The sequence below is a fragment of the Loxodonta africana genome, chromosome 20 (assembly GCF_030014295.1).
Source record: "Loxodonta africana isolate mLoxAfr1 chromosome 20, mLoxAfr1.hap2, whole genome shotgun sequence".
NCBI lineage: Eukaryota > Metazoa > Chordata > Mammalia > Proboscidea > Elephantidae > Loxodonta > Loxodonta africana.
In genome coordinates this window covers 4874499-4889897 of record NC_087361.1, presented here as the reverse complement: position 1 = coordinate 4889897, position 15399 = coordinate 4874499, and the positions used below count along the sequence as shown (strand labels likewise).

General features: G+C 41.2%; 1 protein-coding gene across 13 annotated transcripts in view; it reads left to right on the top strand.

The window, feature by feature from the left end:
• BBX (BBX high mobility group box domain containing) overlaps positions 1-7103 on the top strand; it is a 294480-nt gene extending 287377 nt beyond the window's left edge. For all 13 annotated transcript variants that reach the window (XM_064273026.1, XM_064273018.1, XM_064273019.1 and 10 more), the window contains 2 exons: positions 781-967; positions 5265-7103. In XM_064273026.1, the coding sequence (XP_064129096.1) occupies positions 781-967; positions 5265-5352 (275 nt within the window). In that variant the 3' untranslated portion in view covers positions 5353-7103. The remainder of the gene's footprint in view (positions 1-780; positions 968-5264) is intronic.
• The last annotated feature ends 8296 nt before the right edge of the window (positions 7104-15399 follow it).

The window sequence follows — 15399 nt, the reverse complement described above, 5'->3', positions numbered from 1 at the left end:
AGAATGAAAGACATTTTAGAAAATGGTCCCTTTTATGTAGAAAAACATCATAGCACTCGCATGGCTTAATATATGACATTTATAGCCATTATTGATTGCTTTCTCTATTTAAAATGTTTTTAAAACCATGATAAAAATTTTCCCTCCTCTATAATGACCACATAGAACAAAGTTGTACTCATTTCCAGTACGTGTATTTGCATAGCATTTTAGTCATCTCTTCATAAGTACTAGTGGGCCCTTCATCTCTTCTACTAGGTCTTCAAAATACACGTAACACCTTGAGATCTCAGGAGTGATGCTTCTGCGGCTTCGGCAATCCCAAGTGCTGGTGTCACGGCACACCAGGAGTCCAAGCTGCTGTAGTAGGACGTGAGCTGAGACTTGGTCAGAAATGTCTAGTCAGCCGGCTTCTTGAGGGCTTTCTTACAGCGTCTACAGGCCCCTCTGAAGATACCCCTGGGGCTTTATTTTGGCCAAGGTCCATTTTTCCGTCTCACTCCAAGACTGACTCTTTTCTGACCTTGGATAAAGCCCAGCTTGTCTTCAGCTCAGCTTCGGGCACAGTAGTGCTCATAGTTGCAATTGAGCTTAATAAAAGCACTTTGTTACCACAGGAGAAGAGAGTCCGCTAGAGCCTCACTGTTTGATTTGATGGCAGGAGTGAGCAGGGACGACCAGTGTTAGCGCCTTTCACTCTGACGGGCAGACAGTTGCCTCTGCGTCTTCTCCGGAGAGAACAGAGTGACCCTCTTGTGATGGATTTCTCTTTTGTTACAGATGACAAACCAAAGGAACAACTGCAGAGGCGTCTCCCCAAAATGGCTGAGACAGACTGCAACGACGAATGCTCACACCACACCGAGGCAGCTGGGACGCGGAGCAGCACTCCAGACATGCCTGCCGTGTCTGCCTTCTTCAGCCTTGCTGCGCTGGCCGAGGTGGCAGCCATGGAAAATGTGCACAGGTCAGTGCCAGGGTCCCAGGGACTCTCCTGAACTTCACCCCCATCCATGGCACATGGATGGAGAAGCAGCATGGAAGCCCAGATTGTCCTTTCTGGTGTGGTTTGTGGCATTTTTGACAATGCATTGGGGCTTGTGGGACTTGAGCACACTTGTTTGTGTGTTAGAAAAGTGTGTGTGCTAATTAGCAGTATGGGAAAATACAAGGAAATAGAGCCAGCTGAGTATTTTGTCTTAAATCTCTTATGCTGTGGCTAAGCTTCATTTCTATAAACAGCCTGAGAGAACAAGGAAAGCAGTGTGATCCAGTGGTTAAGCATGAACTCTGGAGTCAAATGTCAGGCCTGGGCTTGAGTCCTATTTCTGCTGTTTACAAACTGCCAGATGTTGAGCAAAGTCATTAGCCTTTCACCCTCAGTTTTTCTGCTGTAAAATGGGGGTAAGTGATCTTCTTCTCATAGACTTGTGTGGAATAGGTAGCCCGTGCTCGCTCAGTCAATGCTAGTCCGAGGCAAAGGCCCCACTGAGGATGGTGTTGGAGTGGCGATAGGATAAGAAGACAGTGTGGTTCAGGGGCAGGAGCATCTTAGCATCTGACTGATGGTAGGAAGAAGGCCCGGAATTTTCTCCAGCTCTCCAGTTTGCTATACAAAGTAATTTATTTCCCTGGACCTCAGCTTTCTCATCTTACATTGAGCATAACGATATCCTCAAAGAATCAGTGACATTGTGAGATCAAACGAAATCATACCTGTGAAAGCCCCTTGAACTTGGTGAAGCCACGGAAAGTACATTAAGTTCTCAGTGTCAGTGGGTATTCTGCTACGTATTAAGAAGGCAAAAATCTTTTGTAAATACTAGGTATTTTATATTTTTACTCACAGTGGATTTCCCACAGAAAAGCTGGTTTCTTAGACTTTCTTTAGTACAAAAGAGCATGAAACCTAGCACAACCTGTAGACCCTCCTGCCAGGCCCATTCTCCTTTTTACATCCAGACTGAGGAGGCCCTGACATAAGCTTTGTCTGCTTCTTGTTCTTTCCCTGTCATATTACAGCTCTAATGCTTCCTCACAAATAGCCTCTAGATAGTTCCAAAAAGTCCAGTTCCTTTTCATATGTTCACTGCAAGTTCCTAACAGCAAGTGAATGCTGACAGGCTTTGTTAGTGTCTGAGGGAGATCACACACAAGACACTTCTCCAGCACTCAGGAGTTTTACAGCCTAGTACAGAGGACAAACATACACATAGGAAGAGGAGTTAAAAACATATGCCTGAATACAAGAATTGAGGTGGCATCGTGATTCCGGGCTCAGAAAAGCCTTCCACACAGCCGCCCTTGCTGCCAGAGTTCTCTTCTAAACATAGCTGCAGTCACGACATTGCGCTGTTGGCCAGCCTTCCATGGCTCCCAGCCTCCAGCAGTGGAAAGCCTCAGCTTACCTGTGTGCTTACCTCCCCGCTGTGCTCCACACCCCCTGCCCTGCACTCACCTGGGATCCCTTCCCAGTAAGCAGAGCTCCTGCCTGGTGACCTCCTGCTGCCCACAACCCCCCTCCGGCCCCGCCACCAGCCTGGACCTCTGTCCTCCTCTCACAGCTTCTCCTGCTGCCCCAGGCTTCTTTCCCTGCTGCCCTTGCATGCTGCCGCTTCTCTTAGACCAGCTCCACTCTGGGTTGAAGTTGTTTACTGATGCTTCGTGTCTCCTCCCAGCATATTTTGAGTGTCTCAAAAGGAAAGCACTGGTTTTTTACTTTTCACACCCCACCCCCCCGTCCCGTTAGCTCCAGTTACATCCATGGGTGAATGAATAAATGAGGTAGTTCTTGAAATATGACTGCCTAAGATAGTTATCGAGACTGGTGGCAAAGTGGTTAAGAGCTCAGGCTACTAACCAAGAGGTCGGCAGTTCACATCTACCAGGCACTCCTTGGAAACCCTATGGGGAAGTTCTCCTCTGTTCTATAGGGTCACTGTGAGTTGGAATCGACTCGACAGCACCTGACAACAACAAGATAGGTAACAGGCCGAGGAACAGTGGTGTGAGTAAAGATTCTTTTTTCACATCCTATTAGAAAGAACAATACTGGTTACTAGAATTTATTATGAACCTAACAAATGGTTTGTATTCTTAATATCTAGAAGGACAGATCACCCTGGGGAGCCTTAGTTCTCACTTCAGTCTTTACCCGTTAAAGCCGACCTACCAACCAGTTCTCTGTTTATAGGCGTAATGTAATTGTACCTGGGTTAACTAAAAAGACCTGGGTTACACACCAGTAAGTATGGCTTAGGCATCACCTAGGTTTGTCATTTAGAGGGTGGCCAGTGAGGTTTAGGGTGAAAATAGAGCATCTGCCCTTTTGCCACTAAAAATCTGATATTAGGTTCAGAAACCTAACAGAAAGGCAGTTTTATAAAATGCAGGAAATAGGGAGTTGGAACAAACCTTTGTTGAGAGCCTGCTGTTTGTTTACTAGGAGCTTTTAAGCAGAGAAGTTCATTAAATCTAATCCTTAAAATGGATGTTTTTAGTCCCGTTTTAATGATAAACTGAGGCTCAGGGGTTAATTAACTAGTCAAGAGCACACAGCTAGTTAGTGCCTGAGACAAGATTCAAAGTTTAGGTCTAACTCCAGAACCCTTAATGCTTTGCTCTAGCACGCTTCCTAAGCAAGCATCTGTCATGTCCTAGAAAATCTGGACCGCTCTCACTTGACCCTTCCACTGGGGGCCGGAACCATCAGCAGCCACCTAGGTCCCTCCTGCCCATGTTCCCACCTCCTTTTCTTTTTCCATTTATTAACTAGGACTTTCTCCTCAATTTCTCTCTCTCTCTCTCAGATTATACTTTTCATCTTTCACATTTTCTCCTCTTTATGTTTCTTTTTAAATATTTATTAAAAATCTTCTGGTTTCTGTAATATTATTAGATATTCAGTCTTAAAGGTAAAAAATGCCATTTTAATTTCTTCTCTCTTGAACAAAGAGCTGAACATAGTGAATATTTGGTACTTCAGCAGTATCCATCCATGAATAAACTGATTAATCCAGAGGTTTGATTCTAACACATTTTTTCTAAAATCCTGATGTCTTAGGCTGGCAGATGATCCTCAGATTCTGAACCCCCCCAAAGGTTGTAATTTATTTACATTATTTTTTTTTTTTATGTGCACCCAAGAAACTTACATGTAGTTATGGAACAAATATTAACTTGAATCTTGAAAGAGGTCCTTTTTTCTACTGTATCTAAAGAAAATACTATATTGAAAGGCTGAACCAACGAAAACATTGCTGTTGCTGCTTCACATATCTTCAGTGCTATCTGTGCTCCCCCGCTCCCCAACTGTGGGATGGAACAGTGAGTGAGCTTTGGCTAGGCCGCCTAGGCCTGTTAGCAAATGTCAAGGTGGTATCCAGTCTTATCTTTTGAGAATAGAAAGCTCTATAGAAATTACCAAGAATTTTGAACAGTTTTCTCATAACCACAAAGTGAATCATATTTTTTTCCTACCAATTATACAAAGCTGAATGAAAAAGCAGCTATGTTCGGCATGGTTCCAATCCAAATGGTGGAAATTTCCATGAATTTTGTCTGGAGTTCTCCCTACATATGTGTTGGTTTTGGCCCACATGGACTGGATTTTCTTACATCTGAAGCTCTTCCCCATACACACTCTCTCCAAATGCCTGTGAGACTTTCCTTTAGTTAGGAGCGTTCATTGTTTCTTCATTCATTGTTTTAGAATGGCAGTCCATCTCTCTACTATCTCTTCAGGGGCCATCGCTTTGATTGGCCTTAAGTTTAAATTGGGTTTATTATTATATGTCTTTAGAAATAAACCTCAAGGTTATCAATTATCATAGGAATTTTCTTCTTGGGCAAATTAAGGAAAAGAACATGTTGTCTTTAACATCAGTGGGTCAGGAGGAAGATGGCGGCCCAGGAACCACAACCCCTGATGGAAAGTTGCCCACCTCTTAGGGAGCAGTCCCAAATATGCTGGCGCTTCAGGTTTTGGCTCTACAAAATGAAGGTGTGGTTGGTTAGAATCCAAAGCGTATCTGTTGAGTTGTATGAGGGGAATTGAGATGAGAAATCCTTTTTTTAAAAAAAAGTTCTAAAGACAATAACAGTTTTATTTAAATGAAATACCATAAGTGACAGTAAAAGAGCAGTAGCTGTTAAGGAAAATATTGAGAAGCTTTTATTCGTTATCTTTCATCCTCTCCTACCTACCTCCAGTGGCATATTCTAAATAAATGATTTTCTCTTTTTTTCTTTCTGTTGTCTTACAGAGGTCAGAGGACAACTCCACTCACCCATGACGGACAGCCAAAAGAAATGCCCCAGGCTCCTGTACTTATTTCCTGTGCTGACCAGTGAAGCGCCCTTTCATTGTAAAACATTGTGCTTTACCTACTACCCTAGCCTTGTCTTTTCCGAGGGATGCTAGCCAGTCCATATGGTGGAAAATATAGACCGCAAACAAGTGCTTGTTGCCCCACACGGCCCAGATTCACTTGTAACAGAAGTTAGCACCCTGGGCCAGTTTGTTCTTTCGGAACCCAGAATCTTTGAGGGTGGTGTTACTTGTCTGATAATGAGCAGAAATGAAATGATCCTGGAGCTTTGCTTTCTATTGAAGGCTCTTAACGGTAATTGGTGGTAACTTGGTAAAAGGCTGCCTTTACTGTGGCTCATCCAGCGTCTCTTTTACCAACCAGAGTGTGAAACTAGTTTCGTATATTACCTAGCTATTCTTTCAAAACAAAACAAAAAATGAAAAAAACAAAAACTGACGCACTGCACTAGTTATTATTAGATATTCTTAGTCTTTTTTGTACATGGAGATTTAAGTTCTAAGATGGTTTATATAATAGGTTATACCTACATTTATATTGTAGAATAAATATTAAAAAGCCTATTCCAGAGACTCCCAAGCAGCATGGGCAGGCAGGTGTACCATTGTTAGCGGTGTATGCTCGGCCTCGTGGTCCATATATTCTGCACTTTTATATTTGCCACCAGAATGGTAGTTTGCTGGCAAAAAGAAGGGAGAGAGAGAGAAAAAATTACAATTCTTACAAGCTGAATTTTTTTCTTAGCTTTGAGTGACCAAGAAGAATTTGCTTGGGGCAAATTGTGGCAAATATTTTCCCAGACAGGGGAAGAGTCCTGCAGATGACAGATTACTGATGTTTTCATGCCTTGAGGATTCTTTTATTTTTACACAGGGGTCTAAGTGACCAATGGATTGTTCATACAAACAAACAAAAATATTATTCAGAAGTGACCTTAGTATTACTTCACTATTCTGAACACATTGAAGACATTCACTCCGTGTGGACTTTGTGATACAGACCTTTTCCATCCATTACAGACAGACTGGACGGGTTGCACTTGCTATGCACAGCCTAATGGGCACTGCAGGTTTTTAGAGCCATTTCGAGTTTGTGTCTTAGGAGGTATAGAGTGCGTGATCAGGGAGGAATGCCTACCCAGAGTGGGACTCCCAGTCATAGATCACCTGCAAGCCTATGTTTCCTTTTTGTGTTTTGTTGCTTTTGAACATAAACCAACCGTACATATGCCAGTGCCAAGTGGATTAGCTGGCTTAGAACATTCAACATATTGACTTAACCACCTGACGTTCATTCACAGTGTCTTGTCTCCTAGCAACAGATGCAAAGTGATACATCAAAATTAGTCTGAGGCTTCAGATTTTACAGGGTATTTGTTCCATAGCACAAAGTATCTCCCCACTCTTGCATCACAGCACAAACTACCAAATTCTAATTATTGGATTCCAGCAATAATTTTTATTGATTTTTCAAACTGATGGAATTTTGATAGTGTTAGTTCAAGTTTGAAGCTTTTGAATTAGATCTCTAAATGGTGACAGTTTACATGGTTTTATCTAGCTTTCTTATTTATACTTGACTGAATTGTAATGATGATTTCTTTTCTAATCGTAATTTGACCTAATAGCCATACCAAAAAAAAAAAAAAGGTGATTCTATTAACACTGACTAGGCTTAGCTTTTCACAGTTGTAGATACTGCTTCAGTGTCGGTGCTGGGAAATATGTACAATGGAAAACAAAAAAAATAGCTTTTTTTTTTTTTTTTTTCAAAGCAGATAAAAAGGGCAGCAGAGTGTTAGGACAGTATCTTCTTTAAAGATGCGTAGTCATTGTGGGGATGAAGAAAGGAGGGATTTGTAAGCGTTAATCAGAGGTTAAGCCTAACCCTGTTCACATAGAAATAAATCAGGCCAGCAGCCCCATCACACATTTTGAGCATGAGATTTTTACTCAGATGCTGTTTTGTTAATATTTTCTAAATTTCCAAACAAAAAGTGAACATTTAAAAATGGCTGGGTCCCAGTGTTGGTGGCTGTTGGAGTTTTTGGACCACTTGCTAGCAGTGATTTAAAATTAGCTAAAATCCAAAACACCAACAACAGAAACTGTGTGGTGCAGAACATGCACCTTGACAATGGTACTAACTTGGTATTCTCTAGAACATGTTAGAGTAGATCTATTTTTCCCAGAGCACCTGTCAGTCCTCCAGTGACTTTCACTAGATTCCTTAAGAGATTGCTGTATATTCATGGGACCTTTTTCTAAAAAAGAAGCAAAACAAAAAATTACTTTTTTTCTATGTGATGAAGATCTTACTTGATCTGCTTTTCCTAAACCTCAGTGGCTTTTCCCTTAGGCAGGGGTGTGGGTGGGAGGGCGACCTACTGGATATGACTGTTTTCAGATACTTAAAAAAAACCTTTTTGTAGAAATGCTTAATTTTTAAGCGGTTAGGGACTGAGAGTAGCAGAAATCCTGCAAAGCTTTATAGTTCTGTAGACACTCGCCTTGTCGTTTCTATGAGTGAAGTCTTGATTTCAGTAATAGTGCTTCTCATTACCCTGAATCTGCTGGAGCGGGGTGTTGGTATTTTCAGGTAACAAAATTTGTTAGCACAAATATTTCAGACCAACATGTAGTGTCGTCGTCCCCCCCGCCCCCCCGCCCCCCGTTATTTCTCTCATGTTTTTTATTTTGGCAAATCACAGTGCTATGGTGTGTACGTTAATCTGCCAGCAGACACCAGCCGCACTAACGTGGCCCACGAGCATCCTCCAGAGAGAAGACTGTCGCACCTTATGTATATCCAAGCAAACCAAAACATGATGCTCTTCTGCCTTGTTTGATTCTAAACCGTTGTATCATATCTTTCTGAAACCATTCTGAATTTAGGTGAAATTATCAATATTTATGCTTTTAACCTTAATTTCTGGATTAAAACCTGTATATAAATCTTTTGAAAAAAATTGTCCTAGCCCTTCTCTGTAATGCTGGAAGTAGATGGTTTAGTCTCGGATGGAGACACAGTACTGTTCCAGTTTTCTTTAGCTTTTATTTATTTAGTTATTCTGAGTATTTCCTGTGTCATTTTGAAGTGTGTAGAGTATATTATAGTAACTGAAGCGTCAGCTCTAAGAAGCTGAGTGAAAGAAAAATTACTGTAAGACATCATTTAAGTTTTTATTTGTTTGGGTACTGTATATGAGATTGGGAAAAAGAAAAATGTCCCATAGCCACATTGGAAATACAGGTTCTTGTCCCCAAATTAGGCTTTTTCACAGAGCTTCAGATCAAAACTGTTTAACTTCATTAAAACCCTGTTTAAAAGATAAATCATACTATTGTAATTCTGACAGCCTTTTCCCCACAAATGTGCTCTGACTTTAGAAATACATTTAATTCTGTCCTGTGAGCTCTCTACCAATGCCATGTCCCAAAGCCATGCTGAAATAATTCCCAGATTGTCATTGTTTTTCTTGTTCCTGCATTAAAACCGGTGGGTGAGTGTGATGGAACACTATGAACAGAAAGGAGCGTCTGAACCGCCTGGCACGTAGAATCTGACATGTTCAATCCCATCGTTTTCTCAAGTCAGATGTTACTCTGCCCAAATCATACAGAATCTCCTTGTCACTCCGCAGTCTTAGGCTCAACGTATGGAAATGTTTGCGCCTATGTAAAATCTTAAGCAATTTATAAATTGTTACAGGAGTAAACTGACAATGGAATGACATGTTTTTGTTTATAAGGGTGGGCGAAGGGAATACCAAATAGCTCTGTACCTAGTTTGGCATTAATGTGAAGCAGTGGGACCATGCTGCCTGTGAATCTACTGTATGAATCCTAAGTGTTCTGAAGACCAGCAGCGGAGGCTGGAGGCCGCGTCAGCACAGCAGAGGAGACGTGTCACCACTTCACTGGGAAGAGGAAGGAGTTGTCATTTGTAAGGGAAAGTTGGGGTGTACGTGACACTGTTGAGGAGGGTCACCTTTGATTGCACTGCTCCACAGAGCCCTCATGGAAGGCCAATCCTAACGGGCTACCTCGGCTTTAAAATTAATTTCAGTAAGTCCTGTTTCAAAGGCTTGTCCTTTTTTTTTTTTTTTCTTTTTTTATGCTTCTACCTTCAGTGCCACTATTTTCCACTGCAGTGTTTGGACTTCATGAACCACCTTCTCCAGAGAGAACAATGTATTGCTGAAAATGGGCAGTAGAAGCAGATGCTGTTACTACATTCGACCTGTAAAGTATTCGGAGTGGCTGCTAGGTAGAAATTAAAAGTTAGCTCCCCAGATGACCTTGTTCGCACCTTATAAAAAGTGTACTGATATTTAGATGTTCCTTTCATTATGTAAGTACTCCCAAAGAACTGGATTTGGATTGTTTTTATACGAGTTTGGGGATTTTTTTAAAAAATAATCTTATTTAGACTAACATCATACTTATTAAAAAGGAAGCAGTTCAGTTCATCTTACGAGATATGTCTGGTGAAGTATTCAGGGTTTGATGGACTGCTTTGCTTTAGCCTGGAAGTGATCGCTAAGTTATTACACTCCGTATTGAATGACTCTGTCGTTTTCACTGGGGATATTACTTCACTTACATGTCAGAGCAGAGAAGCAACAAAACAGTGAATAACAAGACAAATATATTTGATTCCCCTCAGACTTCCCTGTGCTACCATTTTATTCAAAAACATAAACATACATTTTCTTTAAAAAGAAAGTTTTCTCTTCTGGCCAAATTTTATTTGTGAGAAGAAACCTTGTACTTAATAGTTCCATGACCACTTTTCTTGATCCTGCCCTCAAATTGATTTTTGTGCATAGAACTAGTTATTACGGACATTGCTACTCCTTCCAAAGACTTCATAACTCGGGCAGAACTGGTTACTGAGTACCAAGGACCTAATTAAAGCCTCCGAGCCCTCCACTCACAGTGCAAACCTTACCTCACAGGCTCTCCCATAAGTCGCCCAGCACACACGTCTCCTAAGCTGACTGCTGTCGCCCTGCAGCCCCCAAAGGGTCAGCCCTGTGGGCTGAGCAGCAGAAGGGAGGGCAGCAGCAGCATTTTTTTCATTTCATTAGCACTAAACGAGTCTCTTGCTCTCAGGAATTTGTCGAAAAAGAAAAGAATTAAAAACCACCTGAGATTCCGCATACCAGATTGTGAACTACTCGCATAGGTCTGAGCTGCTTATGTACAAGTCGTGAACCGACCGCAGCCGCGTGGCCCGCCAGGTCCTAAGCCCATTGACAGTTTCAGCATGATGGAATCGCTCTTTTTTTTCCTTTCAGAAATTGGCTTGGTTCTCTTTAGAGTTGGTGTAAACATGCCATGTAATAAATGATTTCCACGTAATGGTACAACAGAATTACTGCTTTCTTAGATGTATGTGTAGTAAAAGTCAATATACACGTTTATATAATTTCTTCACAATCTTATACCTAATTTGATATTTCTAAAAATTGCACATGTAAGTCATGTGTATAACATGCTAAAGTACTTTAACTGTGATCTTAAAACAATAAAAATATTTAATAAAAATTTGAAATATTTTAAAGATATTATTCAAACATATTTCTTTATGTTCACATGAGAAGCCGTAGTAGAGTATGTGCCGTCAATATACCCGATCAAAACCAGTTGGAAAAATGCTTTAATAAAACTAAGGTATTTTTATGTTTCTGAATCTCTCTCCCTAAACTCTTTGCCTGAGATTTACCATTGTCTGAGCAGCTTAGGCTGCTTTTCCCGCACAACTTAATAAACTTCATTTCCCTATCTTATCAAAGGCAGATCACTGCACTCTGCTACTCGGGAGGAGAGCCTCGGGACACCTCCGTGTGACCCGATCATACCATCTTTCCCTGAACTGTAACAAAACTATGGAAGTGATATCTTTAAAACACTAAAAAGGATAAATTCAAACCTCAAGTTTCCTGAATTATTTTCTGCTTTGGAAGCAATCACAGACAAGAGTGTGCAATTATTGTCCAACAGGCTTTGCAGTCAGACAGACTTGGCTCAAATTCTGGCTCCACCCACGTACTACTGGGCTTTTGAACCTCCCTGACCCACACTTACCTAAAGAATGGTAATGAGGGTACTCCATACACCATCTTTCATGGGACTGAAAACAGAATGCTTTATGAAAATGTTGGCATGGTGCCTGTCACGTTGTAAGTGCTCCTTAAACGGTAATTGTTGATTTTTTTCTTACTTCAACTCTAAGGTTGGCACGTTTCTTGAAGCATATTGAAAATAAACCTGTAAGGGCCTGCTGTGTTCAGGAGATTTGATAGTGTAGAAAACTCAGAATAAGTTGGCCTAATTATGCTTTCCAGTACTCCAGCACACTTCTCTTCAAATACGGAGAATAAAATGTTTTGGGGTAGGGGCCCATACCCAAGATTATAAACTCTGTTAGAAACCGTAGAAAGGAGCGCAATATAAAGGTGACAGTAGACATACTCATGTTTTTATGGTATTTTTTTTTTTTACCTAAATATACAACTGAATTTGGCCTTTTGGGAAGAACATGAAATCTCTTGTAAGGAAAACAAACAGTTCTTATCAACAACGAGTGAGCTAATAGTACTAACTCCATTCCATGCATGCTAAAAGGGTTTTATACTTTGCATCCTAGAGAATACACATTTATAATTCACCAGAAACTTCCTTTTATCTTCTCTGTTAGTTATGGAAAATTTCAAATACATGCAAAAATAGTGAAGCCAGTGTATTTAACCCCATGTACTGATCACCCAGCTTTAATAATTACAAACATTTTCCGATTCCTGTTTTATCTCTATCCCACCCTTTTTCCCCCATGCCCCCAGCCAGCGTTCTTTAACCGTATCCCAGATGTGTGATTTGATTTCAAAATACTTCGGATACAGCCTTTAAAAACATCTTTTAATGCACACAAAATTTTATATTTTGTATATCACCTCCTTATGATTCCAAAATACACCCATGAGCCAAAAACAGTGGTGCAGTGAAAGTGATCCGGAATTAGAAAACACTTTTCAGGTTGGATATATATTTACCTTTTTGATCCACATCTTTCTAGAGTGATTATAACTTATTCAGAGAAAGCCTTCTTATATCATTTTTTTCTGTTTTGTCTTGTTTTCAAAGATCTTTCCTTTTTTAAAGATTTTTGACTAAAAAGGCCCAAAGGCTGAAACTTCCTTTTGCATGTTTTGTATGTGGTAACAGTAGGTCCTTTACATTTTGCGTCCAACCCTGTTCCCACTGCATCCCAGACTATAGGAGTGAAATCTGTTGGGCGAAGGGGGGGATAAAATTTTAGATCCTTCCTGGAAGGCATGTTGACCAAGATAAAATGATCTCAAATCCTGGGTCAACAGCGCAGAACCTAAGGCATGAAATCCCTTGCTAGAAGAGAAAAAAAGATGATTGTTAGGTTAAGAGTCATCCCGTTTGGAGATGCCTTACCCTAGGGAATTTTACAAAAGGTCATTTTGTCATGGGATATTTGGATTGGAGGTTCAGGAGAGAAAAATGGGGGATTGAAAGTTACTTGGAGGATGAAAGGAGAAAAGGCTAAGTTAACATAAATAGGTCTTTAAAGTTTTCTGTTTTGTATTAAGTTTAGACATTGAAATGGCTGTAAAGACAGCATGAACATTTCTAAAAAATATGCTCGGGTGTATTTTTTCCTGACCTTTTCTGTTACTGAGCATCCATGTCTGTGGAGCTTAAGAAAGGCAAATGAAATAGGTAATGATCCGTCCAGAAGTAAACATACTAACATAAACCCTGAAACGTATTACAAGCAGCGGTAGAAATACATGAGACTAGATACAAAGAGAATGGCTTGCCATAGAATGTGAAGCATGGACTGAAAACTTCTAAAAAAACAGTATTCGTACAATTTTAAAAAAGACATTCTTCCTTGAATTCGAGATATAACCTTTGATGTTGGAAAAATGTAGATGTGGCTTTATAAGATAATTTTAAAGCTTTACTTCTGTCATACCACATCTTGGCAGCATATTAAAAATGTTAATATGAAAGACCAATGTTCTACAGGTAAGTCCTAGAATACGAAGTATATAGCTCACAGATGCCAGCCTCACCTGTGTTAAAAGCTGGTGAATGAAAAAACTATTGTTAAAATGGCTTGTGAACAGTGTTTCATTCCACTGCTCTGTTCCCAAACCCATAAAAATTGTACCAACTCATTTGCTTTGCCTCTTTAAGAGTTCTGTTACCATAGCTCGTGTCCATTAAGTTGCTTATATCATGCACGCATAACAACCCATTCATTGAGTAAGGCGCTGTGGGCGCCTACTGAGTGTGAGCACCAACAAGACACAGTCCTGGGGGTGTATAGTGGAGGTTAAGGACAGTCCTTTGAAATACAGATGAATTTGGGGATGGAAATCAAGGGCTTTCAGGAAGAAGTGACACGCTAGCTGAAATGTGAAACATCTCCATTTTGAAGACTTTATGGAAAAAAATTAGGTTAAGAGACGTTACTTCTCCCAGAAGAGATCTTAGCACAAGCAAAGAAGGAGCTGCTAAAACAAGGTTACAAATCACCATAGACTGCTGTAAAAATGATCAAGTCTTTGGGAAAAGTCTGTGATGCAGCACGTGTTTATTGTGTCCTGCTGGAGCATGCAGCATCCCAGCTACGTGGATTCAGGGGCCAAGGTCATGCTACACGTCAGCTACAGCCCCGGCAGGCCATTGAGTATTACCTGAAAATGTAAGGTCAAGGAATACAACTTAAGCATTTGGCTCTGGAGTAAAAACTAATTCTAGTGATCAAACCAACAGCTGTCAAGTCTGTTCTGACTCACGGTGACCGCACGTGTCAGAGTAGATGTGTGTGTGTTCTATAGGATTTTCAATGAGTGTGATCTTTTGGAAACCCTGGTGGTGTAGTGGTTAAGTGCTACGGCTGCTAACCAAAAGGTCGGCAGTTCAAATCCGCCAGGCGCTCCTTGGAAACTCTACGGGGCAGTTCTACCCTGTCCTATAGGGTTGCTATGAGCCGGAATTGACGGCAGTGGGTGGGTGATCTTTTGGAAGTAGATCACCAGGACTGTCTTCCAAGGTGCCTCTGGGTGGACTTGAACCACCAACATTTTGGTTTGCAACCAAGTAAGAACCGCTTCTACTATCCAGGGACTCCGCACACTGTGACTACCTGACTTTCTTTCCCTTCTTCCTTAGCATACCCTTCTTTCCTCACTTTATTCCCAGTCTTGCATATTACCAAAATCTAATTTTTTTTTCAGTCTGTTGAGCTTTTCTTCAGCAATAGAACGTCCCTATCACTACTGCTCCCTGCCACACCCCAAAAGAAGCCCAGATGGTGAAGTGGCGAAAGCACCTGGCTGTTAACTGAAAGGTCAGCAGTTCCAACCCACCAGGCGCTCCCTGGGAGAAAGATGTGGCAGTCTGCCTCCATAAAGATACCTTGGGGACCCCATGGGACAATTCTATTGTTGCCATTGTTAGGTGCTGTCAAGTCAGTTCCGACTCTCAGCGACCCTGTGTACAACAGAACAAAACACTGCCCAGTCCTGGCACCATCCTCACAATTGTTATGCTTGAGCCTCATTGTTGCAGCCACTGTGTCAATCCATCTTTTTGAGGGTCTTCCTCTTTTTCGGTGACCCTCTACCAGTATGATGTGCATCTCCAGGGACTGGTCCCTCCTGATAACATGTCCAAAGCATAAGGAGCATTCTGGCTGTACTTCTTCCAGGGCAGATTTACCTGTTGCTCTGGCAGTCCGTGATGTAGTCGATATTCTGCAGTTCTCAGTCCTATAGGGTCACTATGAGTCGGGATGGACTCGATGGCGACGGGTATACCCCTTCTCCCATACACAAACACGAAAGCTAGTTTAGATTTCCCTTCCTTTTGGCCAAGTGATTTTTCTGCACTGAGAGAATAACTAAGACTTTTATGACTGGGTGAATGACTCAAGAAACCTTTGCTTCGGGAAAGTTCCTGGAGCACAAAGGAGCTGCTGTGAAGGATTCGCTTTGATGTCCGCTGCCACCATTTCAGTTTGG